Genomic DNA, 10,524 nt, shown 5'->3' with positions numbered 1-10,524 from the left:
ATAACCGACGATTTAAACACGTCTATGACAGGCGGGACCCGCCCATCAGGGTTGATGTGGCGGAAAAGTCAATTCTGCTTATTTTGATTGTTAAGCTGACCATTATGATAGAGAAAGAGGAGGAGGAAGGAGGTTGATGATGACGCGTGGGCCCCACTTGTCATAACGGTCAACTTAACAGTCAAAATAACCGGAGTAAATTTTCCCACCACGTTAGCCCTGATGAGTGGGTCATGGTTGTCATACACACGTTTAAATTGTATAAATAGGTCAAATGCATTTGGTAGTTTTTTTGCCAAAAAATTAAGTAATTGTGGTAGTCTTTTGTTAGTGTTAAGAAAGTGGTAGTTAAGTAAGACACAAACCCTAAATTTGGTATTTTTTCTGCTAAACACTCAATGACATAAGATGTTATTACAACTAATTTACTCACATATTGGTTGTCAGACCATCTTATAAACGGAGGGAATACTTAAGTTTGAAACGGGCCATTTTAGTGGAAAAGATGCCTTCGATTTAGGGTACGTCGTTGGAGACGCTCTCAGCCGTGCGATCACACGTGTAGATTCGTACTACACCGAAGGCCACCTAGACAATCAGATAAACCCCATCATCATCCCCTTATCCTCGAGCCCGAACAGCAAACGCGAGCAGAGAGCGCAACACGAAGATGGCGACGATGTCCCTCGCCGCGGCCTCACCCCTCACCGCCTCCACCCCCCGCGGCCTCGCCGTGCCCGCGCCCCGCGCGCCATTCCTCGGCCTCCGCGCATTTGGCGCGTCGGCCACGCGGTTCGCGGGGCTGGCGGCGGCGCCGCGGCCGTCGGGGAGGGGCGATGCGGCGGTGGTGAGGATGGCGAAGAGGGAGCAGGAGCTGGAGGAGATTCGGGCCATGGAGACGGAGAGTCTGGAGCAGGAGGTGGTGGACCTCAAGGGGGAGCTCTTCCTGCTCCGCCTCAAGCGCTCCGCGCGCCAGGAGTTCAAGTCCAGCGAGTTCGGCCGCATGCGCAAGCGGGTACATTGCTCCTGCTCCCTTCCTCGGTTGCTGCTCTGAGCATTGGTCGTGTAGCCTTTATCTCTGCGCGATATTGCTGTCTCGTTTGGGAACACAGCATATGATTGGTGGAAATGTTGTGTGACCAAGAACACGACGGCTCCCTTGCCATTTGGGCTCCTGGAGTTGCAGTCATATGGTCTGCTCGCTCGATATGTTAAGCTTGCAGACTTTTTCGTTGAACTCTGCTCTAAGCTAAAATGCTCATGATTTTGAGATGATTGTCTGCTGACTTGGACCAGTTACTGATACTTCTACTTAAGATGGTAGAGCAGTCACTTGCAGATTTGCTAGTTGGATGTTTGCCTGATAGTTTAAAGCTTAATGGTTCTTATTTGCATTATATTTCGCCGGATAATGCTGAACTTAGTCATTTAGGGATGTTTGTGCTTATGCTGCTGGGACAACTGTAGTCTCATATCATCCCAACAGTAGTCCTTGACCTTTGCAGCTTTCATGATACAATGCTCGTCTTTGGGTCTTGTGATATGCTAATTAAGAATTATACTCATCGCCTGCTTGAAGGTTGAAACCTTCATCTCAGCACGGGGTGAACCTTAGAACAAACAGTTAGCAGCGAATAATTCATATTTTAGAACCTCAGACGACTCCTGTATTAATAGATCCATGACATTTGGAAATGAATCTATCAAGTTAATCTAGTATATTTCAGATGCCTTAGTAGCAGCATGTCTCAAAATTGTTTTTGACTTACGTTTTCATCTTTTCATCAGGTTGCTCGTCTGCTGACTGTGAGAAGAGAAAGGGAAATTGAACAAGGAATCAACAAAAGAAATTCTAGGAAGCTTGACAGGAAATGGAAACTGGGTATTGTGGTTGGACCACCACCATCTCTAAGGGAGAAGAAGGAGGAGGACTAGAAAACAGCAAAAACAGGCAATTTGCACAAGTCATTTCACCCCTTATAATGGTTTGTTTTGTAATCCAGAGTACAGCTTTCAAGTCCTTGCTGTTAAAACCAGAACTTACGTTACCATTTTTGCGTGTAAATCTCAGTTTTATTTGAAATTTCTGCTACTTCTTTCTGTGTTAATTGTTTATGTTCTTATATAATTGACATATGAAACTACGTGTAAGGAGTTTATGCTATTCAGTTGTCAAGACTAAGTAGCACTCCGTACCTGGCTTACATGATTTATCATTATGCTCAACCGGATCAAAGTATGTCACTTGATGACATTTCAACCTTGATTCTGTAGGACAATCTCGTGTTACCATTTAGTTTTCTGCGCCATAACAACGAAAACACATGGCCTCTCCTCTAGTTTTTTTTGTGATTATGCTCAACTGTGTGTTGCCTATTCTTTTGAATCTTTGCCATGTCATGAAAATATTCAGTCTTACAAATGATTTGTCTTCTCAAAGTTAAGAAAAGGAAATAATATTATGTCTGCCTACTTAACCCACCAATTAAGAAAAAACAAAAAGGGTATACTGTGCTCAATGAGAAGCTTCGATAATTTTAAGCAGGTAACTGACTTGTTGTTCATTCAGCCAGCTTAACTGTCCAAACTGCTCATTCTACTCACTTAACATTGCTTTGTGTGGGCATATACCCTTAATGATTTAAAAACTACCCGGACCACCTTTTGACACAGTGACCACATCAGCCACTGTCAAGATTGCTCACTTTATTGGACCCTGATGCTAAAAAGAACTGATTTACCTAAACAAAGAAGATAAACTAATGTAAAGAAACATATTGTTCTACTCATATCTATAATAATAACTTTGTGAATTATGGTGCTTTATTTTGCTCAGTTTACTATTTATCAAATATTTGGAAACTTCTGTGAAAATCTCTAATTCCTCTTCTTGTGTAGGACACTCAGATTGTTGTTAGTGCTGATTTACAGCTTCTAATCTAGCGTCTAAAGTATGCTGCAGATGTCATGATCAGTTCCATCATTAGTAAGCCCAGACTGCCAGGCAGGCCCTTTAGCCCAAAATTATAGTGCTGATCTGATCTTAGTTTGAGATGTTTGAGAGGCTTCACCCACAAAACATTCTAGTCACCTTGTTCTCATTTTCTGCTCAATATACATTCAGGACTTAGTACTGTAGTTGGACCTGGATTGTTTGATATGCTGATAACGGAAGATAGCATTCACATGCTCTTTTAAAAAAAAGTTCCATGTCATCGACAGTTTTGTTTTTACCTTTTACCACAGCTTTGTCTTATTCAGTTGTTGTGACCAAAATAGGGGCAAAACCTGCTAAGTAATGCAAATCTAATGGTTTTACCTTACTGTCAACTGTTAAAACACAAAGAAGCCCCAAAGGAAATTTATGTCCTACACAAGACTAATGCTCAAAGAAGTTTGAAGTTGCTAGAGCCACAAAATTTTACCGGTTAGGATTCACTGTCGACCAGCTTCGCGTTATGATTGCAAGAATACTTCCACATTTGACATTTCATAACTGTTTCTAAACTATGCTGGGACCTGTTGACAGAATCAGGAAAGGTTACTATTCACAGTTATCACATATATTTAAACCATAATTTGTGCTATTTATCAAACATGAAGATCGTAAGAAGTCTTATTCAGCAAGTGTATTCCAATATTCACCAAGGGGTGTCTACCTGTGTGTGTCTTTTATGCATTTTCCTTTCCCAGTCCCAACTACTCCAAATATGGATTTTACAATAGTCTACCACCTATTCTTACTTTCTCAGTGACATAGGAAGCTTAGTGCAATATCCAACCCGTGGCATCATAGGTACCACCTTGATTTGCTTCCTTCTCCCAAATGTCCTTGGTTGTACCAAAATTGAACCACACTCTATTCACACCTTTATATAGAAAAATCCGAAAACTGACACTTGTCAGTGACAAATAAAGCGGTGCTGTTATTGTTTGATTAAATTAAGTTTATTAATGTTAGCCGTCAATGTCTTGGAGGAAAAGGCATCGACCAGTACCTGCTCACAAGTCAGAAGAAAGCATAGCATTTTAAAAGAAAACTAAAATGCAAATGGTTTGAAGCTGTGAGATGTTTGATCTCCGACAAGGACATGATGACAAATGACTATGGCAAAACACTAGCAGTGCTTAGGAAAAGCTGATGGCTCATGCATGATTAGCATAATTTAATATTGGTAGTGACAGCAGCATATGTCTTAGGTGCTTGGATCCTTCTTATCATTGCTACTTGATTTCTAGCCCCTCTTTTGACAGGGCAAAAATTACTCAACTTCCTATAACTGCCTCGGAAGACAAGTTTCTTTCCTATATCTTGCACTGCCAATAGTAGCATCTGGAAGGTTCCTTCTTTGAGCATCACTGTATCATTTTTCAATAAAGCATTTGCAGCTTGCAACACAAGCTTTTCTCTTGAAAAGACCACATACGTTATCTGTTTCTTCTCTATATACCGTGGATCAATACATATATGCTCCGCTGTTCTGCAACTCTGTTTTACTGCTAGTAGATTTTGATTTTGTTGATAGTAGAGTGAAATATTATTAAAATTATGTTCTTCTACTTAAAAACAAACTTAGGGTGCATAACTGCATACGTCTTCAACTAATACACATTGCCATTTAAAAAATGTTTAGTGTGCCACATGCAGTTATATATTATGTAGGAGTTGGTGAGCAAGATCCCAGTCTCCCATGAAGCACTTAAACTAGGAAATTGCAAAAAAAAAAGTCGCACAAAATTCAAGCTGGAAAATTTATATAGGGGCAGGTCTATATGTACAAGTGTTTTGGCATATACTGTATATGCATAGGAGCATATGGGTTGCCAATGCACGCTGAAAGCTATAGCGCTAAAAAATCCAACTGGGGCTACAGCACTATAATGGAAATCACATCACAAATAAGAGGTAAGATGTGAGAAACTAAAATTGAAAAAGCAAACCAAAGAGTAGCACACACTTGCAGTCAGAACTCATGCAAACTCGCTCATGAACTCATCATAAAATGAGTCAGACCAAATAGGGAGCTGGGTGCCGTTGCCCTCAGCGTCACAGCTTGAGGTGCTGCAAGCATCGCCGAGGTTGGAAATAGGGAAGTCAGCAAGTGGCGGAAGGGAGTCCTCTGACAGGAGCAACGGTTTCTGGGTGCCGTTCTCCCCCTCACCGCTGTTTGCACTGTAATCTGAGTTCTGGTTGGTACCATTGATGATAGGCTGTTCGTGTTCGAAGAATGAGCTACTAGGTATCTGGATGTCAGACACTTGCCCAGTTACCAAGTCTTGGCCATTAATACCCTCCAGGATCCTTGGAGATGACAGCGAAGACAAGGAAGACATCTGCGAAGGACTCAGGAGGCCGATTTGCTGTAGGTCAGTGGGGATGGTGTTGATGCTGCTGGAGCTGGGACTAGTCGCAATGGCTGCTGCGGACTGCAGCAGGCACTGTAAGTACTCGAGCTTTGCTGCCTGGACTGCATCGGCTTGCAGTTGGCTGGCGCTTTGGTCGTCCCACGGGCGCTGCTCCACAAGCTGGCGGAGGTTGGCTAGCGCGATGAGCTGTGGCAGCGCGGCGAAGAAGTCGGTCCTCGGTCGGTGCGTCATCGGGTCGAAGCCCATCTGGATCAGCTTCTTCTTCAGGTGAGTGTTCCAGAAGTTCTTGATCTCATTGTCGGTCCGTCCAGGGAGGTGCTTCGCGATGGCTGACCACCTGGTTTGATCAGCACAACCCAGTTTGTGTGTGTTAGCAAGAGCACCACATATATATGTTTTTGAAGATTATACAACACATGTAGACCATTCTTGAAGATTAATAAGCAAGAGATTTGATAGGTATGCCGTACTTGTTGCCAAGGACGGAGTGGAGCTGGAGGATGGTCTGCTCTTCCTCGGGTGTGAACTTTCCTCTCTTGATATCTGGCCTCAGGTAGTTGGTCCATCTCAGTCTGCAGCTCTTGCCACACCTGTTGAGTCCTGTGAGATGCACAGAAGAACCAGAAGCATGAGCTACATTTCGGACCAAAGCTAGCCACGGCATCTCTGCCCGATAGCGAGACAGAAAACGGATGCGTGCGTTGCGTACCTGCAAGCTTAGGCAGTGCTCTCCAGCTCCCATGGCCATGCTTCTCGATGTAGTCCGTGAGTTTCTGGTCCTCTTCGGGTGTCCAAGGCCCCTTCTTGAGGCCATTCTCGTCACAGCAAGGAGACCTCCCCATTGATAGGATTGAGATAGAATTGGGGTAGGATGGTGCAGGTGGGAAGGAGGGAGACAAAGCTATCTGCCTCTCCTCCCTAGCTTGGTCCTTGGGGTTTCCTGTGTCAAGGATGTCTGGTCACCGGAACACAGCTTCCTCTATATAAAGGCCATGAAATCCGGTGTCTAAACGTAGGTCAGGATTAGATTATTCGAGTGGAAAGGACTAATCTGCCCTTAGATAATTTGGGTATGCGACGTAGAGCACATGTCATGCGCCCGGGGGCAAGGGTATTGGTGTCCTCCACACTAAGATAAGGGCTGTTGATCCATGTTGTTGACTTAAGCCGCTAGCTGCTACTTGGGCAATCAGCATTCAGCAGTCACATTGATACACTCTGTTTTCCTTAATCCTTTTTTTGAACAAGGTGTGCTCCTTAAGCCTTGCTTTAATTGTGTTGTTTTCGTTGCTGTTGTGCACAAAAAAAGGATGATGCATTGGGTGTTTAACATTTAAGAAAGCACAATCAGATCATTGTTGATTTTTAAGTAGCATAGCCAGTAGCTCATCATGTGACATGTCCTACTACCATATATTGTGATTACTTGCTGGGGGGCCTGTTTTCCATATAAAATGAGCAAAGGTTTCAGAAGTGGGTTCCTGGAAGCATGCTGTATCAATTCCAAAGACATAACTGATGCAATTTCATCAACTTCAATTCGTGTCTTGGAATGTAGTTGTAGCAGCCTCAAGATCTGTTGATATTGTATTGGCAACATTGTACTTGGCACATGACACCCATCTTATGCATTTCTTTTAGAGTTATACTATTATACAGCATTTGCATGCATGTCAACATGTAGATGACTAGATTCCTGGGATATCATAGTACATGTTGGCGTATATCCTCTTCTCAAGTATGTAACGGGACCATAAGATGACAGGCCTGCGTATGGAGCTGGACTGAGACCGTCCTAATAACTAACAAATAGTTAAGGAGAAATATTTTTTTTTTTGTAGAAGTAGACCAGATGACAGTGTTAACAGCTAGCTAGAATTGCGTATGCAGGCATCTCTTGTTTATAGAGTACAACGTATGCAGAGATCTGGCCTTGTAGTCTTGTTCATGCGGTCCCAAAAACTAAGTATATACTTTGAATTCGTTGGTTTGGCACGTAATGCCTGCTTATCCATAATGCGTGTGCTGCTTTAGTCTGAAATGTATTTCAGCTGTAGCAAGTAGGCAGCATCATATATCCGGCCACTTGGTGCGATGTACATGTCGTTGACAAATTACCAGGGTCGCTGAGCTGCAACCGAACCAACAACACACACACAGGTGGTGAGGTCCCAGATGGATAGATTCGCTCGTCATTGCAGTTACCTGCTCCGACCCAGCGACCGGGCAACAAACCAAAGCGCCCTACTGCTCCTACTGTCCTACATGTACATGTCTTCCGTATACTCGATCAGATCAGACCGCTTGCTTTTGGCTTTTGGCAAAGCTCGACCGATCATCACTGGCGACCTAATTAACAGGCGGCTCCCATCCAGCACCAGCCACGGACGTAGAGGAGAGGAGATTGATTTCGCTGTACGTATCTTTTCCAATGTGTTCCACGCATGTCGAGCGGTCGACGGGCTCCACGTGGTGGCCGCCGTGGGGCCGCGGCCGGCCGGCCGGCCGCGAATCTTTCCTTCCCCATGCACGCAACGTACGTGCGTGAACGGACCTCCTCCTCGTCGTCGTCGTCGGCTCGGTCGTCGTCACCGGCCCACCCCACCCTCCGTCCGCGTGGCTCATAAACAAGTGCAAGTTGATCCGCGACGTTGCTTTCAGGCCAGGGTCCCCGGTGCCCTAGCAATAGCAAGCTCCATCGAGGCTGTCTGTGGCACGCAGCTAGCGCGGCTCCTTTTGTTTCTTTACCATATCATTATCAGTTACCTCGTCGCGAAACTGCCGTTGGTCCCAGTGACACTATCTCCGTTTGCGATTGATTGAAGGCCCGTGTGTTTCTCTTTGTTTTGATATAGTATGACAAATTTTGTACTTGTTCTCATGTTTGTTTCTGTCGTCGCTCGAACCTAGTGGTGGATTTGGTTTACTACGGATGCGTTGTTGTTATTCTATAGGTTGGACTACGTTTCTAGATACTGTATGTACAGATATGTTTTGTGTGAGATAGTATTGTTAATGTGCACGGTGAACGAAAAGGAACCTAACCAACTGAACTACGCTCAGTTTGGCAAAAAAAAAGAGACAATATCTAACTATAAATTTTCCAAATCAAGATACCCCCCCCCCCCTCAATCGTAGATGCACAGAACCATATCTTTAAAATGACATCAAGGGCGAATTAATGGTATTACCAAAAATAACTTGATACCAACATGTCTCATGATAGCCGACATCTCCAAAAGACAACCGCAGTCCACAAACCTATTAGTGGAAAAATAAACCATTGATAAAACTGCACAACCTGACTGAGAATGTGGTACACAAAGACAACGCCCTAAAGAAGGAACGATGATTTGTGTACTAATGTTATTGGGTCTAACCAAGAGGTCAAACATATGGTTATCACCCCCGAAGCAAAACTTCTAGCCAACACCTTCAACAAGGGTATGGACATTGCTTGATCCATCCAAAAAAGATTGACTACAAAATTTTCACCCGAAGAACAAAAACATGCTAGGTCGCAAGTGAGAGAGATGATGGTGTGGGAGGTACGACTCAAGTCCGGCTTAACCAACTCGTCATGCACCCCATCGGAAGTGCCAAAGTCATCCTTAAGGAACACAAAAAAAGGGTATGGACATTGCTTGATCCAGCCAAAAAAGATTGACTACAAAATTTTCACTCGAAGAACAAAAACATGCTAGATCGCAAGTGAGAGAGATGATGGTGTGGGAGGTACGACTCAAGTCCGGCTTAACCAGCTCATCATGCACCCCATCGGAAGTGCCAAAGTCATCCTTAAGGAACACAAAAAAGGGTATGGACATTGCTTGATCCAGCCAAAAAAGATTGACTACAAAATTTTCACCCGAAGAACAAAAACATGCTTGATCGCAAGTGAGAGGGATGATGGTGTGGGAGGTACGACTCAAGTCCAGCTTAACGAGCTTGTCCTGCACCCCATCGGCAGTGCCAAAGTCATCCTTAAGGAACACGCTACCCATCTAGCATTTGAGCGAGAATTCCATGTGGGCACGTATGTGCGGGGGCATGCACCTGGGAAGTCATAGGATTGCCTCGCGAATCAAAAATTTGATTGGTCTCATATGTAAGTGTGTGGCTTGATACGGTATCTACATGTAATTATAAGGGTGTGGCTAGATCTCAATCAAGTGACAAAATATATAAAAAAGAAGAAAGAAAAACTTAAAAGAAAATGTACATGGATCTTCACATATGATCTCACGGATATAACATCGACTGAGACTTCATTAACTCTCAGTAGACTGGGATTTAGCAATCCCGTTACTGTAAATAGGCAAAGAAATTACGTACAATGAAATATCTGGTACAAAGCTATCAAAACTAAAATGAGCCCAGGGCAAAAAAAAAAGTCATGTGCACGATCAGGATCAGTAACGTGGAAGGCAGCATTGGCGTTAGCAATTAAGAACACTGATGCCGTCGTCACTCCACATGCATGCAGACACGGCCTCGCTCGGTTGTCTCTAGTGAACGTACGTAGGACACTTCGGCTAGCTCCGGCCCCGGTCCGGCGTGATCATCGTCCCTGTCTCCTTGTCAGTAGCGCACTGTGTTCCACACGGATTCGTGCCCCGGACTCCACCGGCGACCGCGACGGCGCGAGGGCTCGAGTCACAACCACCAATGAAGCTGGGGTTGACCTAATCATGCATGCATCCAACTGCAAGGAAAGCTCCCCTTGGCTTAACCCGCCTGCCATTTTCACTGTCCAGTTAGTGATAATATTAACACCACATCCTGATGATAACTGTCGCCTGTCCATACAAGCCGTAGTATGTACGTATATATACACTCTGATGATGCATGTGGTATTAGTTTACTGCTCGATCTCGTTTACGACACCGTACTTCCGTCGATGTACACATAACCGTATACATATAACTAACCATGGAGAGCTGCATGTGATGATGTGCGACAACCCAGTAATGTATGTGTCTTCAAGCTAGGCCGGACCGGAGAAAACAACAGCTGAGATTTGTTCTTCCACTCTTCATTATTCATTCAGTATTAAGCACACCTGGCTGTGTATGAACAGACAGTGCAGCGACAATACGGTTTACGGAAACAATAACCTATATATGGCACAGTTAGAAACCCATGCCCGCAAGGAAC

At 44.2% G+C, this 10,524-nt stretch overlaps 2 protein-coding genes across 2 annotated transcripts; one reads left to right on the top strand and one right to left on the bottom strand.

Moving 5' to 3' along the window:
* The first annotated feature begins 617 nt into the window (after positions 1-617).
* Positions 618-2,204, top strand: LOC123128471 (50S ribosomal protein L29, chloroplastic). The gene is made up of 2 exons (XM_044548478.1): positions 618-1,015; positions 1,789-2,204. The coding sequence occupies exons 1-2, from the start codon at positions 671-673 to the stop codon at positions 1,933-1,935; spliced, it is 492 nt and encodes a 163-aa protein (XP_044404413.1). The 5' UTR covers positions 618-670; the 3' UTR covers positions 1,936-2,204.
* Positions 2,205-4,715: 2,511 nt separating this feature from the next.
* LOC123128470 (transcription factor MYB93) lies at positions 4,716-6,578 on the bottom strand. Its single transcript, XM_044548477.1, has 3 exons — positions 6,077-6,578; positions 5,838-5,967; positions 4,716-5,704 (listed from the first exon to the last, which is right to left on the bottom strand). Exons 1-3 carry the CDS (start codon positions 6,207-6,209, stop codon positions 4,972-4,974), a joined length of 996 nt encoding a protein of 331 aa, XP_044404412.1. The 5' UTR covers positions 6,210-6,578; the 3' UTR covers positions 4,716-4,971.
* Between the last annotated feature and the right edge of the window lie 3,946 nt (positions 6,579-10,524).

This window comes from Triticum aestivum, chromosome 6A, assembly GCF_018294505.1.
Source record: "Triticum aestivum cultivar Chinese Spring chromosome 6A, IWGSC CS RefSeq v2.1, whole genome shotgun sequence".
In the NCBI taxonomy this organism is placed as follows: Eukaryota; Viridiplantae; Streptophyta; class Magnoliopsida; order Poales; family Poaceae; genus Triticum; species Triticum aestivum.
This window is presented reverse-complemented; position numbering and strand designations above follow the sequence as displayed.

Bases quoted from the DNA above. Each gene is read 5' to 3' on its own strand.
- LOC123128471 (XM_044548478.1), top strand. From the start codon at position 671: ATGGCGACGATGTCCCTCGCCGCGGCCTCACCCCTCACCGCCTCCACC. The intron at 1,016-1,788 runs GTACATTGCTCC...TCTTTTCATCAG, and splicing joins TCGGCCGCATGCGCAAGCGG to GTTGCTCGTCTGCTGACTGT.
- LOC123128470 (XM_044548477.1), bottom strand. From the start codon at position 6,209: ATGGGGAGGTCTCCTTGCTGTGACGAGAATGGCCTCAAGAAGGGGCCT. The intron at 5,968-6,076 runs GTACGCAACGCA...TGCATCTCACAG, and splicing joins AGCACTGCCTAAGCTTGCAG to GACTCAACAGGTGTGGCAAG. The intron at 5,705-5,837 runs GTACGGCATACC...TGATCAAACCAG, and splicing joins CACTCCGTCCTTGGCAACAA to GTGGTCAGCCATCGCGAAGC.